The following is a 17,644-nucleotide window of genomic DNA, read 5'->3' as shown; positions in this document are numbered from 1 at the left end:
TAAACAAAGTAATTGAGAGCTTGCTTCTCCTCTGCTTCAAGCTATTGGAAGCTGGTTCATCTGAAATGACCTCTGTCTTAGCTGACTGTAATCTCTGGCCCCTTTTAAAGCCACTCTGTACTGGGCTAGTGAGTAAAAAACAAGTGATAGACAGATGCACAGACAGCTGCCTGAGTCCAGCCCATGGAAAAAATGTCTCTCTTTGATGGGTGCTTCAGAGAATTATTTGAGGGAATATTATAGAACCATAGAAAAGTTACAGCACAGAAGGAGGCCATTCGGCCCATCTTGTCCATGCCAGCCCAAGGACACCCAGGTGCCCTTTCTAATCCCACCTTCCTGCACCCGGCCCATAGCCCTGCAGTTTACAGCACTTAAGGTGCAGATCCAGGTATTTTTTAAATGAGTTTAAAGTTTCTGCCTCTACCATCAACTTGGGCAGCGAATTCCAGACACCCACTACCCTCTGCGTAAAAAAGTTCTTCCTCATGTCCCCCCTACACCTTCTACCACTTATCTTGAATCTATGTCCCCTGGTTCTAGAATTCTCCACCAAGGGAAACAATTATATCCTGTCCACTCTATCTATTCCCCTCATAATTTTGTACACCTCAGTCGTCACCTCTCAACCTTCTTTGTTCTAAGGAAAATAACCCCAACCTATCCAATCTCTCCTTGTAGCTACACTTTTCTAACCCTGGCAACATTCTTGTAAACCTCCTCTGCACTCTCTCCAGAGCTATCACATCCTTCCTGTAGTGTGGTGACCAGAACTGCACATAATACTCCAGTTGTGGCCTCACCAGTGTTTTATACAATTCCAACATTATATCCTTACTTTTACATTCTACACCTCTGCCAGTGAAGGAGAACATTCCATATGCCTTCCTTATCATCATATACTCCTCCTATATTTTCTGCCTTGCCAGCTAGGAGATGGTTTGCATGATTGAGGGACTGGTTGAGGAAGTATCTGCTTCCAGGTCTCTGCCAGTGTAAATCAGGGAGGTGACAATTACTCGCTAGCTGGTTCATATTGGGCCTCATTGACACCTTGCTCCACCAGCTGCCAATACCCTGTTTATTTTAGGACAGCAAAGTTCCATCTTCAATGCACCATGTCTGGCAAAGATGCCATTTAATGTACGTCAGTTGTGGTAACTATCATGCAAGTGGAGTGCATTGAGTTATCACTTGAGCATATATAAAGGGAAACTTACTGATTCCGTGGTGTGGTTGAGTTAGGAGATGTATACTTGTAATGTTTCAGTCTATGAATCAATGTAAACCGAGATTAGCTCTGGTTTCGCCCTTTACCAACTAGCTATCAGGAGTTTAACAGCAATGATTCACTTTTACAGCTATCTACTCATTAGAATTCATTTAAAAAGTTCAGTCATGCCTGTAGAGTTAGTCAATTCAAGGCAATATCTGGTGGCAGGTGCACACCAAGGTCTCAGGGCCTTTGTTGGTGCAGCTTTGCTGAATAATTCAAAACAATGCTGTATGAGGGAAAAGAATGGGCAACCATTAAATCAACTGAAGCAGAGTTTACCAATTTGTTCTGATAAATGCTTGTTTTCCAAATCATGCAAGTGTCAGGTGACTGAAATGGTGGCCAGCCAATTCAGCTGAGTTCACACAGGACCTACATCCTGGTGGAATAAAACTTCAACACAATGGCATCTTCTGACTTTCAATAAGTAACCATTCCTTCAGAGACTGTGCCAGGGCTGCTGGCTGCTCTTCACTCACCTGCTCCCCTTTGTTGTGGCTGGCAGTTGCAAAGACCTCTGCATAATGCTGCCTTTCAAAGGCGCAGTCCAGGGCCTCGAGCTGCTGCGCAAAGGCCTCAGAGCGGAGCTGCTTTCGAGGACCCCCGCTGCTGCTCTGGGATTCGGCGCTGATCACACAATTGTCCTGCTCACCTGCAACAGGGAAAAAACCTGGTGTTTTATCAACACGATTTGCATTTACTGTTGCTGCTTTATATACCAACAAAACAACCAGAAAAAAATGCCCAGCCTACTTTGAACCTCCTCTCAATATGATTCAATTGTTAATCCTGGAATCCAAATACATTATTCGGTGTGCACTCCATCATCTGTGCAGGCTGTACTGGCATCAAAATGTCTCATACATTCAGTAACAGTGTTGTTCCTGGGCTTATTTACAGTGTCCCTTTCAATGCAACATATCAAAAAATCTCAGGCTAAATCCACTACGCTTTAATGTTTCGCCAATATACTTATGTATTGCTCTTAATTCATTGCCTCAAACTACTCCCAATAACAGACTTGTAACCAACAACACTTCTCCCCAATGCTACATTGTTCAAAATGCTGTTTCTAGAAACAGCTCAAGCTTAGAAGGGTCCAATCTATTGACTACCTTATTGGTGTCTTTAGAATTCAAATGTGAAAAGCTCACCTGTACAGCTGCCCTAAAATTCCATTTCCCTACTTAGTCTATCTCATTCTCTCCAGATACTTCAAGTTATGGTCCCCAAGTTCCATTAGCTGTGTTGTTGCTGTGTAATCACACCTGCTGGTTCTCTCCAAACATACCCCGGTGAAATCAGCAGGATCAACACTTCAGGTGCCACTTGGAGTCATTATTTGGCATTCACTTGGCCTATGGATCCAGGAGCTGGGTTGGCCTTCTGTCCACAAAGTGAGGTGGGGGGGGGAGGCAATTGCCCAGCCTTCCACCTAAATCTTCAGTTAGCTTCAAAGCAAGGGGGCTGTCCCAAAGATGTCCCAAAGTGCTTAACAGCTAATTAATTTCTTTTGAAGTGTAGTCACTGTTGTGCTGTAGAAAACATGACAGACAAATTTCACACAGCAAACTCCCACAAACAACAGTGTACTAATAACCAGACAATCTATTCTTTTGTGGGATGTTGATTGAGGGATAAATATTGACCAGGACAGTGATATAATTCCCCTGCTCTCCTTTGAAGTAGTGCCTTGGTTTAACATCATATAAAAGACAGCTCCTCTGACATCGCAACACTTGCTGCAGTCCACCTGGAGTTTTATGTTCAAGTCTCAGGAATAGGACTTGCACCTGCAACCTCCTGACTCCAAGGGGAGACAACCAGCTGAACCACGGTTGATACAAATTCACAAGAGGTCTGAGATGGTGATTGGAAACTTGTAGATCTGGAGAAGTTTTTGAGGGACAAGGCCACAAATAGATTTAAATAACAGGATGAGCGTTGTAGATTTGAGATGTTGGAGGGCTAGGAGCCAGTCAACAAGCACTGGGATGATGGGTAAGTGAACTTTGTGTGGGAAAGGATATGGGCAGTAGAGCTTTGGATGATCTGAAATTTATCGAGGGCACGGTTGGGGTGCTGGCCAAGAGAATGTTAGAGCAGTTGCAGTTGATTTTGACCTTGTGCAATAGCATAAGATTGGTGGAATCAACAGAAATAAAAATGGAAAGAGATGTAAATCAGGGGCAGAATTTTCTGCCTGTCGGGCGAGCAGGCCCGACCCAATCTCTGGCGGGCGGGGAGCCGATCCCCGCCGGAGAAGCAGGCCCTGCCGCCATTTTATGTGGGCGGGCTAATTAAGTCCCACCCAGCGTGACGTCCGGCGGGAAGCGCTATGCACTTCCTGTGCGGGCGGGGGGTGGGGGTGGGGGGTGGATTCCCCAAAAGCGAGAGTGTGCTCTTTTGCGCATGTGCACGGAAGAGCGCACATCTCCCTGAGGCTAAGTGCTGCCTCAGGGAGATCGCTGACACTTTTAAAAAGATTAAAAATAGAAAAACAAAATTCCTAACATGTCCCCCTCATGTGACAATGTCACATGAGATGGGACATGTTCATAAATTACAGTAAAGCTTTATTAAACTCTTTAGAACCCTGCACGAAACCTCATCCCGCCACTGGATGAGGTTTCATGTTTCTTCTATTACCCGCCAGGGCTCCTGGCCTGCCCGCCAACCTTAAGGTTGGGAGGACAGGTCCTTTAACTGTTTAAATGATCCTGTCAATGGCCTCAATTGGCCATTGACAGGTCGGCGGGCCCACAGCCGATTTTGCTGCGCCCCCACCTTCCTGAAAATTTAAATGGGGCAGGATGACATCGGGGGTTCCGCCTGATGTCATCCCGCATCATTTTATGCCCCCTGCTAGCCGACGGCAAAATTCTGCCCCAGGTTGCCGACTCACAAACATCCATCTTAGCCTACCGTGCAAACTCAAAATCTATGTCATTGACTCTGGAAGTGACAGGCATGGTGTTTTATCACCCAAGGCTGACACAGGCAACATTATGGAAGTGGAAGTCGATGGTCTTGATGAAAGAGGGGATTTGAGGTCCTAAGCTCAGCCCGGGGTCAAATAGATTCCTGAAGTAATGAATCTGGTTGAACCCGAGAGACTGGCCAGGGAAGGAAACAAAATTGGTGGCGAAAGAAGGGTAATTGTGGGGGGCCAAAGTAAAAAGAATATACAAAATAGGAGCATGAGAAGGCCATTCAGCCCTTGAGCCTGTTCTGCCATTCAATAAGATCATGGATGATCTGATTGTGGCCTTAACGCTAATTTCCTGTCTCTCCCCGCTCCGCACTCCACATAATCTTTGACTCCGTCATGGATCAAAAATCTGTTTAACTCAGCCTTGAACATGTTCAATGATTCAGCCTCCACTGCTTTCTGGGATAGAGAATTCCAAAGATTAACTGTCCTCTGAGAGAAAAGAATCTTCCTCATCTCCGTCTTAAATGGGAAACCCCTTACTTTGAAACTGTCCCCCACAGTTCCTGATTCCCCCACGATGGAAAACATATTCTCAGCATCCACCCTGTCAAGTTCCCTCAGAATCTGATATGTTTCAATAGGATCACCTCTCATTCTTCTAAACTCGAATGAGCAACCTGCTCCACCTTTCTTCGTAAGATAACTCCTTCATCCCAGGAATCAACCTAGTGAATCTTCTCTGAAAGGGATATGAGAAAAAAACTTATTCACCTAGCGAGTAGTTAGGGTTTGGAATGCACTGTGATTTTGTGATTCATGTACGAGGACACCCAGGTCCCTCTGCACTGCAGCAGTCCCCCTCCATTTAAATAAAATTCTGCTTTTCTATTCTTCCTACTAAAGCGGACAATCTCACATTTTCCCACACTACCCTTCAGTCTTCCCAATGTTTAACTGGAAGAAATATGGCATACGTGGAATTGGTGTCAGACCAACATAGATGCAGTGAAAGGGTCAGTGATGGAGAGGTAAAGCTGGGGTTCGTCAGTGTACATGTGGAATCTGACCCCATGCAGTGACCCTCCACTCTGCCAGGCTACTGCCATCCCTGGCAGTGAAACCAAAACTTTAGCCATTGTTTTTTAAATGGCTGAAGTTAAAATGGAAACTTACCACTCTCTAGGTTTCAAACTGCAGGATGTGATTTCAACCAAGTTGATAGGACTGCAAATTAGTCAGGATGCAAGGGTTTTGTGCTGACATTGCAAAGTTAATCATTCATTGTTAAGATATTAGCAGGTATTTGAAACTGAGGCAATGTTACAAGCATTCTAGGCAGCACTAAATCTTTGAACTTGGCCGATTGGCAGCAGTCTTTCTAGGCTCTTAAATAAAAATTGTGGAATTCGTTCTGGTTCTGCCAGTGAACTGGGAATTCGCATCATATACAACAACAAGAAGAGGAACTTGCGTTTATATAGCACCTTTTCGATAGTAAAACATCAAGGCGCTCCACAGAGCACAATCAGGCACAGCCAAAGAGGCAAACATTAGCAAAGCTTTATCAAAGAAAAAGGTCTAAGAGCACCTTAAAATGAGGGAAAAGGGACAGAGGGATTTAGTGAGGGAACTCCAGAGCTTTGGGCCCTGACAGTTGAAGGCACGCACGGTCACTGACAGGGATGCTGAAGAGACCAGAATTGCAAACAAAATAGTACATAGTGAACGTCTATGAAAGATTTATCCAAAATTCTTGATGTTTATCTGACTTGGCGAGGAAATATTAACCATTGGGTAGAGTCATACCTAGCACAAATGAAGATGGATGTGGTTGTTGGAGGTCAGTCATCTCAGCTCCAAGACATCACCACAGGAGTTCCTCAGGGTAGTGTCCTCAGCCCAGCCATCTTCAGCTGCTTCATCATTGACCTTCCTTCTACCATAAGGTCAGAAGTGGGGATGTTTGCCGATGATTGCACAATGTTCAGAGCCATGTTCACAACTCCTCAGATACTGAAGCAGTCCATGTCCAAATGCAGCAAGACCTGGACAATATCCAGGCTTGGGCTGACAAGTGGCAAGTAACATTTGCGCCACATAAGCATCAGGTAATTACCATTCCAACAAGAGAGAATCCAACCATCGCCCCTTGATGTTCAATGGCATTACTATCACTGAATCCCATACTACAACATCCTAGGGGTTACCATTGATAAGAAACTGAACTGGACCAGCCATATAAATACTGTGGCTACAAGAGCAGGTCAGAGGCTGGGAATCCTGCGATGAGTAACTCACCTCCTGACTCCCCAAAGCCTGTCCACCATCTACAAGGCACAAGTCAGGAGTGTGATGGAATACTCCCCACTTGCCTGGATGAGTGCAGCTCCCACAACACTCAAGAAGCTTGACACCGTCCAGGACAAAGCAGCCCACTTGATTGGTACCCCATCCACAAACATTCACTCCCTCCACCACTGACGCACAGTAGCAGCAATGTAAACCATCTACAAGTTGCACTGCAGAATTCACTAATGCTCCTTTGACAGCACCTTCCAAACTCATGACCACTACCACCTAGAAGGACAAGGGCAGCAGACAGATGGCAAAACCACCACCACCACCACCACCATAATCCAGGAGAGCATGAGCTGATAATTGGAAAAGCATGGGCTAATAAATGAAAGTCAGCACAGATTAGTTAAGGGTAAATCATGTTTGACTAACTTTAAGGAGTTCTTTGATGGAGTAATGTAGAGGTTGATGGTGTAAGCATGGTTATGTTGTGTACATGGGCTTTCAGAGCTGTTTGACAAAGTACCGCATCATAGACCTGTGAAAAAAATTAAAGCCAAAGGATTAAGGGGACAGTCACATCATGGATATAAATTTGTCTAAGGGGCAGAAAGCAGAGAGTGGCATGGTGAACAGTTGTTTTTCAGACTGGGTGGAAGTCTACAGTGGTGTTTCCCAGGGGTTAGTATTAGAACCAATGCTATTTTTGATCTATATAAATGATCTTGATTTAAGTATATAGGGCATAGTTTCAAAAATTGCAGACGGCACAAAACTCAGAAACGTAGTAAACAATGAGGAGAATTATAACAGACTTCAGGAGGACACTTCAGGTGATCAATGAAATGGCCAGACACATGACAGTTGAAATTTAATGTAGAGAAGTGTGAAGTAATTTATTTTGGTAGGAAGGTTGAGAAGAGGTAGTATGAACTTAATGGCACAATTTTAAAGGGGTTGCAGAAGCAGAGAGACCCGTAGGGATATCTACACTGGTGAAGGTGGACGATCAGGTTGAGAAGGCTCAAAACATACGGGTGTGGAAGGCAAAAGCTAGGAAATGTGCTAAATTTTTATCGGTTAGAGCGTTAGGCCTCAGCTGGAGTATTGTGTTCAATACTGGGCACCAGACTTTAGGAAGGACGGCAAGGCCTTGGGGATGATGAAATGATTTGCCACCAAGGATTAAGGGCTTCAATTATGTGGAAAGGCTGGCGAAGCTACGATTATTCCCCTTAGAGCAGAACAGATTAAGAGAAGAAGAGGTGCTCAAAATCATGAAAGTTTTCGATCAAGTAAATAAGGGGAAACCGTTTCCAGTGGCAGAACAGTTAGTAACCTGCAAGGATTTAAGGTGAACCAAAAGCAGAAAATTCTGGAAAAACTCAGCAGGTCTAATAGCATCTGTGGAGAGAGAAACCGAGTTAACGTTTCAAGTCCGTATGACTCTTCTTCAGAGTTTTCATCTGTGGGTCAGTTCCCCTGTTCTGCAGTCCCCTGCAATGCACTAATTATCTCTCCTTGCTTTCACAGGCACATCTGGGAAGCAACCCAGCGCTCTGAAGAAGAGTCATACGGACTCGAAACATTAATTCTGTTTCTCTCTCCACAGATGCTGTTAGACCTGCTGAGTTTTTCCAGCATTTTCTGTTTTTGTTTCAGATTTCCAGCATCCGCAGTGTTTTACTTTTATCATAGATTTAAGGTGATTGGCAAAATAACCAGAGGCGACATGGAGCAACATTCCTGTTATGATCTGGAACCCACTGCCTGAAAGGATGATGGAAGCAGCTTCAATATTAACTTTCAAAAGAGAATTTGATAAATATTGGGAAGGTAAAGATTTACAGGGCTATGGGGAAAGAGCGCTCTACCAAAGAGCCAGCACAGACACAATGGCCTAATGGCCTCCTGTGCTTTATCGTTCTATGATTCTACATGAGCTATGATGAGAGATTTAAAAGTATGGCATTGTGTACTATGGAAAAGGCTCTTAAAGGAACAAAGGAACAAAGGAAATTGAACCACAAAAAATGTTTAAATTAACCAAGAACAGGGAACATGAGCTGAGACATAGAATAAGAAAAACATGCACACTCAATTTATATTGAACTTCTTTACAGGGAGGGAAATTATACAGTATAATAGATTGCCCTAGCAGGTTGAGACTATGGGAAATTTACAGGAAGATGGAGCGATTGAATGAAATGTGCTTATATTTGGGACCAGCCAGGTGGACTGAGTCACGGGACTGTCATCCGCTCCTTTCTATGTCCCTAAATAATGCATGTGTATGTACATTGATCTGATGGCATAGTATTTTCCATTATTAGAAGGGACAGGAGAATGCAATAGGCACTCCATATGATGTGGAGAGATGCATATTATGAATAGGAGTTCATTGATTAAATTGGGCATACATGACACATATAAGGACGTAGGTTACATTGAAACCAAAGTGAAATGCTTTGTTTTTTTTAATATTTGTTCTTGGTATGTGAGCATCACTGGGAAGGCCAAGATTTGTTGCTCATCCCTTATTGCCCTTGAGAAGGTTTTTAAACCGCTGCAGTCCATCTAGTGTAAGTACATCCATAGTGCTAGTCGGAAGGGAGTTCCAGGTTTCTGACCCAACAACAGAGAAAGAATGGGGATACAGTTCAAAGTCAAGTGGTGTGTCACTTTGACAGGACATTTCAGTTGTTGGTGTTCCCACACATCTGCTGCCCTTGTCCTTCTGGTGGTAGAGGTCGTGGGCTTGGAAGGTGCTGTCAAAGGAAGCTTGGCAAGTGGCTGCAATGCATCTTTTAGCTGGTACAACCGATGCCACTGTGTGCTCGTGGTTGAGGAAGTGAATGTTTAAGTTGGTAAATGGGGTGTCAATCAAGCGGACTACTTTGTCCTCGAAGGCTCGAGCTTCTTGAGAGTTGGTGGAGCTGCTTTCATCCAAGCAAGTGGAGAATATTCTATCACATTCTTGCCTTGTGCCTTGTAGATGGTGGTCAGGCTTTGGAAATTCAGGAGGTGAGTTATTTGCCACAGAATTCCCAGCCTCTGACCTGCTCAGTATTTATATAGCTGTTCCAGTTATGTTTCTGGCCAATGGTAACCTCAGGATGTAGATGGTGGGGATTCAGCAATGATAATGCCATTGAATGTCAGGCGGAGATAGTTAGATTCTGTCTTGTTGGAGGTGGTCATTATCTGGCATTTATGTGGGGCGAATGTTACTTGTTCTTATCAGCCTAAGCCTGAATGTTTTCCATGTCTTGCTGCATGCAGGCACTGACTACTTCATTAGCTGAGAAGTTACAAATGCTATTGAGCACTATACAACCATCAGTGAACATCCCTACTTCTGACCTTATGATGGAGGGATGGTTATTGATGAAGCAGCTGAATAGTGTGGGCCTAGGGCATTACCCTGAGGAACTCATGCAGCAATGTCCTGGCCTGAGATGATTGGCCTACAACAATCATAACCATCTTCCGTTGTGCTTGTTATGACTCCAGCCAGTGGAAAGCTTTGCCCTTGATTCCCGGTGGCTTCAATTTGTGAGAAGGCTTTAATGCCAAACTGGGTCAAATTCTGTCTTGACGTCAAGGGCAGTCACTCTTACCTCATCTCTGGAATTCAGCTCTTCTGTCCATGTCTGGACCAAAGCTGTAATGAGGTCAGGAGCTGAGTGGCCTTGGTGGAACCCAAACTGAGCATCAGTGAACAGGTTGTTGCTGAGTAAGTGCCTCTTGATAGCACTGTCAATGACACCTTCCATCACTTTGCTGATGATTGAGAGGAGGGCGATGGAGTGTTAATTGACTGGGTTGGATTTCTCCTTTTGTGGACAGGATATACCTGGGCAATTTTCCACATTGTTCTAGCTGTACTGGAACAGCTTGGTTAGGGGCACGGCTAGTTCCAGAGCACACATCTTCAGCACTACAGCCAGGATGTTGTCAAGGCCCATAGCCTTCGCGGTGTCCAGTGCCTTCAGCTATTTCATGATATCAGGGGGAGTGAATCAAATTGGCTGAAGGATATGCAAACATACAAATTAGGGGCAGGGGTAGGCCATTAGGCCCCTCAAGCCTGCCCCACCATTCAATAAGATCATGGCTGATCTGACTGTGACCTCAGCTGGCAGTGATGCTTGGGACCTCAGGAAGAGACTTAAATTGATCAGTATTGCTTAAATAGAACTCAGCGCTTCTGGCTAAGGATGGTTGCCAATGCTTCACCTTGTGTTCTGCACGATGTGTTGGGCTCCCCTGTCATTGAGGGTGATGTTATTTGTGCAGCCTCCTGCATTGATTACCGTACATTGAGTGCCGTATATACTTGAGTAATGGTCAATCTCGAGTTAAGGTTGACCCCAGACATTTAGCCAAAAAATCATTTGTTTTTCATATATCTCGTGTATAAGTCGATCCCTGACTTTGAGACAAAAAAATCCTAACTCCTTGTACTTACCACCCTCTTGCTGCTTAAGTCAAACTTGCCCTGGTGCAAATCTATTCATTCATAGAATCATAGAGTAGCATGCCATTGGAGGCGGCTGTTAGCTCTTTGTGTCTGTGCATGTCAACACATGGAGCAGAATCTTGCCCTTGTCGGGTGGGCTTGATGGGGGCAGTCGGGAAGCTGACCGCGGCCCGCGATCGAGGCCGGAAGGTGATTTCACACTGGCGGGCCGATTAAGGCCCACCCAGTGTGAAACTCAGCGCTGCCTGTGTGGGCGGGGGGAGGAGGGTGAGCAGGAGCTCCACACACCCGCGCGAGTCCGCACTTGATAATCTTGCCTCAGGGAGATGAAGAGTTTTAAAGAAAAATAATAAAGAAATTTAAAATGTTATAAAACATATCCCCCCATGTGACCACGGAACATGGTAGCTGTGCTGGTGACACCAATCTAACAACGATTGGTGCCATCGACAGAACACCCACAGGGAGAAATCGGAACACTTTTTCAAAAGAAGATTCAGGAAATCTTGGTGAGAGGCACACTGAGAATAGGTGGCAATGTCAGCAGCAGTCTAGCTGTCGTTGCTCCTTCTGCAGCCGTTCAGAAACCTCAAAGGCCCACAGAGAGGCCAGCGCTGGGAGTTGTCGGAAAAAAGCTCCCTGAGGTATTGAGTGCGTTGGGTTTCCCTGCCAAAAGCAGAAGCACCAGGTTAGTTCATTCTTCTACTTAGTGGGGCCTGTTGCTGATGATGCCCTCCTGAGATAGGGGCTGAAAGAGACCCCTGCAAACTTCAAAACCATCCTAAAAACATTTGATGCGTATTTCAGGCCAGAACGGAACCTTGTAATCAGCGAATGCGATTCAATCAGAGATCCCAAAGACCAGGGGAATCCGTCTAATTATTTCCCACAGGCCTGTATAGGCTAGCCAGTTGTTGCGGGTATGACGCATTGAAAGCTGAACTTATTCATGACCACTTTGTTGTCAGATTCCGTGACAAAAAGCTGTCAGGTTTTTTGCAGAAAAAAGATAACCTAACTCATGAACAGGTCAGAGGCTAGGAATCATGGGACAGGTAACTCACCTCCTGACTCACCAGAGCCTGTCCACCATCTACAAGACACAAGTCAGGAGTGTGATGGAATACTCTCCACTTGCCTGGATGAGTGCAGATCCCACAACACTCAAGAAGCTCGACACCATCCAGGACAAAGCAGTCCGCTTGATTGGCACCACATCCACAAACACTCATTCCCTCCACCACTGACGCACAGTAGCAGCAGTGTGTACCGTCTACAAGATGCACTGCAGGAATTCACCAAGGCTTCTTAGACAGCACCTTCCAAACCCATGACCACTACCACCAAGAAGGACAAGGGCAGCAGATAGATGGGAACACCACCACCTGGAAGTTCCCCTCCAAGTCACTCACCATCCTGACTTGGAAATATATCGCCGTTCCTTCACTGTCGCTGGGTCAAAATCCTGGAACCCCCTCCCTAACAGCACTGTGGGTGTACCTACACCACATGGACTGCAGCGGTTAAAGAAGGCAGCTCACCACCATCTTCTCAAGGGCAACTAGGGATGGGCAATAAATGCTGGCCCAGCCAGTGAAGCACACATCCCGTGAATGAATAAAGAAAAACAAGCAGTTCAATACACTAAGTAGGTCAAACTTAGGGAACAAAGCTCGGCTATAGTGTGTGGAAATATCAAGATTTCGAACAAGTCTCTTAATTGGGTGGGCCTAAAGACAGCAGCTGCACCCAATCAAAAGCCTGCCAAAACTGGCAAAAGGGCTTTAAACACCACAGCAGCCACCTTGAGGGGCCCACGCTGCAGCGCTGAAAAACTGCACAGAGGGCAAGATTGTCCAGCAGTAGGTGCAGAGTTTTCCAATGTGGAAACACAAGATACTTCAAGCAGTTCTGTAAATCTAAAAATTTAATTAATGAAAGAAAGCAAGAGAATGTCAATGAAATGAAGACAAATCAAGAAATTGGCAATAAGGAAAAAAATTAGATTGTAGATTGCCTAGGAGAAATGAATAATCAAGAACAAGAATTTTAGTCAGTTACTTTGGAAGTTAAAGGGTCTAAAACCGATTTCAGACTTGACACGAGCTGGCTTTACAGTACTGGCTGATCAGTTGGAATGGGTCAAAGTAGTAGACATCCAGCCATCAAGTATTAAATTGCAGGATCCAGGTGATTAGGAAGTTCAAGTAAAAGGTCAGATAGCTGCCACCCTTCACCACAAGGGGCACCCTCTACATCATACACAAAGTGGAAATTAGGAGAGCAAAAAGGGGGCATGAAGAAACATTGGCAGGTAAAATAAAGGAAAATCCAAAGTTATTTTACAAGTACACTAAGAGTAAGAGGATAACTAGGGCCCATTCAGGACCATAGTGGTAATTTGTGTGTGGAGCTGGAAGACGTAGGTAGGGTTCTAAATGAATACTTTGTGTCGGTGTTCACAAATGAGAGGGATGATGTGGGCATGGAAATCAGGCAGAAGGACTGTGATACAATTAAAGAAATTAGCATAGAAAGGGAGGAGGTTCTACGTGGTCTGGCTCTAAGTAGATAAATCTCCAGGCCCGGATGAAATGTATCCCAGGCTGTTGAGTGAGCAAGGAAGGAGATAGCAGGGGCGCTGGCAATAATTTTCAATACCTCACTGGCAGCAGAAGAGGTGCCAGAGGACTAGAGGACAGCCAATGTGGTACCGATATTCAAGAAGGAGGAAGGGATAAACCAGGGAACTACAGGCCAGTCAATCTAACTTCAGTGGTGGGGAAATTATTGGAAGCAATTCTGAGGGACAGAATTAATCTACACTTTGAGCAGCAAGGATTAATCAAGGACAGTTAGCATGGTTTTGATAAGGGGAGGTCATGTCTGGCCAATTTGATTGAATTTTTCAAAGAGGTGACCAGGTGTGTAGATGAGGGCAATACATTTGACGTAATCTACTTGGATTTTAGCAAGGCTTTTGATAAGGTCCCGCATGGGAGACTGATAATGAAGGTAGTAGCCCATGGGATCCAAGGCAATTTGGCAAATTGGATCTACAATTAGCTGAGTGGCAGGAAGCAGTGGGTGATGGTCGAGGGGTGTTTTAATGACTGGATGCCTGCGTCCAGTGGGGTTCCACAGGGATCGGTGTTGGGTCCCTTGCTGTTTGTGGTATATATAAATGATTTAGACTTGAATGTAGGAAGGTTGATCAGTAAGTTCACGAATGACACGAAAATTGGTGGGGTGGTAAACTGTGAGGAGGATAGCCTTAGATTACAGGAGGATACAGATGGGCTGGTCAGATGGGCTGATCAGTGACAAATGGAATTTAATCAGGATAAGTGTGAGGTGATGCACTTGGGCAGGACAAATAAGGCATGGGAATACACGATGAATGGTAGGACCCCAGGAAGTACCAAGGATCAGAGGGACCTTGATGTGCATGTCCACCAGTCCCTTAAGGTAGCGGGACAAGTAGATAGGATGGCTAAGAAGGCATATGGGATACTTGCCTTTATTAGCCAAGGCAGAGAATATAAGAGCAGGGAGGTTATGCTGGAACTGTATAAAACGCTGGTTAGGGCACAGCTAGGGTATTGCGTGCAGTTCTGGAATCCGCATTATAGGAAGGATGTGATTGTACTAGAGAGAGTGCAGAGGAGATTTACCAGGATGTTGCCTGGGCTGGAGAGTTTTAGTTATGAGGAGAGATTGGATAGATTTGGGTTATTTTCCCTGGAGCAGAGGGGATTGAGGGGGGACATGATTGAGGTGTATAAAATTGAGGGGCATAGATAGGGTAAACAGGAAGGAACTTTTCCCCTTGGTGGAGGGATCAATAACAAGGGACATAGATTTAAGGTAAGGGGCAGGAGGTTTAGAGGGGATGTGAGGAAGAATTTTTTTCACCCAGAGGGTGGTGGGAATCTGGAACTCACTGCCTTAAGAAGTATTTGGATGTGCACTTGCGATGCCATGGCAAACAGGGCTATGGGCCTAGCACTGGAAAATGGAATTAGAATGGTTAGGTACTTGTTTGACTGGTGCAGACTCGATGGGCTAAAGGACCCTTTTCTGTGCTGTAGACCTCTAAGACTCTATGGCCTTAAAGCATATCTTAACTGAGTGAAAATGCATGTATACAACTGGGCATTCTGGAAACTGTAGATGAAGACTTACAGCAGGTCAACATGGTACCTTTCATGGAGGAAGTTCCAAAGTTGGGTGCAGAACAGGTGATTTTCCTTTCAGTAGCAGATGGCGAGTGTTATTCATTCAGTGGTGGTTCATTCTCCATTACAGAGGCACCATCCACTGGAGCTCAGGAGGAGTTTTTGTAGACCTCTAGTTCTTTTCGAAGATAGACTGGAAGGGGTAGAAACAGAAGGCATTGAAGAAGATGGTGACCATCTATAAGAGAACCTTCTAGACCTAGGTTGGCTCTTTCCTGAAGAAGGTTATGAGAAAGAGACTGTCGTAGTAATGAGTGGTCTGTTGGAAGCTAAGGTCCTAGAGATTGGTACACTCTCTGAATCTACTGCCAAAGCATATTAAGTCTGTTGTTATTTTCCATGAGTCAGCTGTGTTTGCTGTCGAATGGCTGAATTTGTGCATTTGTCCCACTGAATCCATCAATAAGATGCATTGTATCTCACTGCCTGACCATAGTGAGCTGTCCAGGGAGAACAAAATGCTTGATTCCAAGATGGATCACACTGCTAGAGCAAAGTTAGAGCCTATTACTTTGTGTGAAAGTTAGTTGACACTCACACTGCAATCTCATCAGCAAGTCATCCTCCCACTAAAGTTGTCCTTCAGTGGAGAAGCAAAGGCCAAATTCACAGAGCTTCTACAGCTGAAGAGTCCTGCACAGAAGTTTCGTCTCAATTTAGTTCTGGAGATTCATTCCATTGCTAGAGATGGTGTCGTCTTACCTTGTTATGATGACACTATCATCCCATTGTCTAAAGCGGAGCAACCTCACATTAAAGTAAGTGTGGCAATGTTACCACTACCTACAAAAAGTGAAAATAGTTTACAATGTGTTGTAGGGACATATTGTCATAATAACCTGCCATGCCTACAGGATTTTCGTCATTCTTCTTCATGTCTTCCAGATTCATTCAAATCTCAGATATTGAATACCTTATCATCCTCAATGCAGCAGTGAATGATATAGCTGTGCAATTCTTCATCAAAGTTGAAGATACTTCACCTTCTCAGGTCTTTCTCCAGTGTTCTAAGATGGAGCAGAAATTTCCTGAGTGAATGCTAGTCTGTCCTCTTCCAGTTCAAGAGAGGTTAACTGCCCATGCTCTAAGCCTTCTCTTGGATCAGCCTTTCACTGAAAATGTTCCACGATTCTTACTGCTCAGTTAGCGTGGAGATCAAAGCCCAATTACCAGCAGATAATTTCCCAATCCAGGAGTGATGTTGCCCTCCAGGGAAAAGATGAGCAACCGCACATGTCCATAACGTCTTCCCAAAGAGCCCAAAACACTGTGGGAGATTGAAGCCTTTCTCCCAGGGGCTTGGTGGGGGGTGAGGGGGTAATGGGGGGAAGAGTAGGAATTGTCGTAGGATAGAATCTGTACCAGCAAAGGAGGTCACAAGAATTTGAAAATGTAATGTAAATAATTTAAGAAAATAGCTTAAGATTGTTATTTAAAAAGTTGAGATTATACTTGAGGGAGATGTAGCATAATGGCTAATAGCTGTGGTAATGAGATAGTGACATTTCATGATGTAACAGTGACATCAGCAGTGCTGGAGACTCGGTAGAGAGATGGAATAGTCTCTACACAAAGAAGGTGTACTTACCTAGAAGCTTATCATCTACATAGTGTAAACAAAGTAGTTTTGAAGAAGCCTACCTGAGTCAGACCTAAGTCACTCATGAGTAGAGAGAAACCTTCCTAATACTGATTAGGTCACAAGTAACCCAAAGAGAGATCCAAATACTATTCGACGTTGAAACCAAACCACAAAATAGTGATGATGTTGATGATCTATATGATGATGCCATTCGAGAAGCAGATTGAGACATTTTATTTGCTCCTGAAAACGAGGAGGAGGGCGACTTTTATGGATTTTAATACACATTCGGTGCATGCTCTGCTGCTAAGTAGCATTCTTTTCTGTACTATAAAAAAGCTGAAAGGAATGGTATAAATGTGTGCATATGGCTTTTGTTTTTGATGAATTTGATAAATTTGGTTAATTTAGTGTACACAAACTAATGTCTATCTCCGTGGAGGTTATTATTTATATATAAATAAAAATTCAATAATAAAATACTTTTTGACTCATTTTAGGCTACTTTTGGGGGCAAGGTTGGTGGGGGCAGTCTCCGACCTGGAACTCTGCGATAGCGAGATGAAAGGAGAGGATGGATTTCAACCCCTCTAAACTATTACTCGCTTAAAAGTGGAACCCCCTACTTTTTGGCTAAAAATTTAGTCTTAGAAATGACTTTTGCACAAGTATATACGGTAGTTGTTTAATTACCCACCACTTGATGTGGCCAGGCTGTAGTTTCAAACTGATCCATTGATTGTGAGATCGCTCAGCCCTTGTCTGTCGCCTGCTGCTTCTGCTGTTTAGCATACAGGCAATCCTCTGTTGTAGCTTTACCATTTTTAGGTATGCA

General features: G+C 44.4%; 1 protein-coding gene across 1 annotated transcript in view; it reads right to left on the bottom strand.

Annotated features, from left to right (window-relative positions):
- LOC144694758 (paired box protein Pax-8-like) overlaps positions 1-17,644 on the bottom strand; it is a 97,451-nt gene that overhangs the window by 22,151 nt on the left and 57,656 nt on the right. The window contains exon 7 of the mRNA XM_078565332.1: positions 1,756-1,928. Within this exon, the coding sequence (XP_078421458.1) occupies positions 1,756-1,928 (173 nt within the window). The remainder of the gene's footprint in view (positions 1-1,755; positions 1,929-17,644) is intronic.

The sequence above is a fragment of the Cetorhinus maximus genome, chromosome 20 (assembly GCF_964194155.1).
Source record: "Cetorhinus maximus chromosome 20, sCetMax3.hap1.1, whole genome shotgun sequence".
Taxonomy (NCBI): Eukaryota; Metazoa; Chordata; class Chondrichthyes; order Lamniformes; family Cetorhinidae; genus Cetorhinus; species Cetorhinus maximus.
Note: the sequence above shows the minus strand (reverse complement) of the source record. Positions and strands in the feature narration are given on the sequence as shown.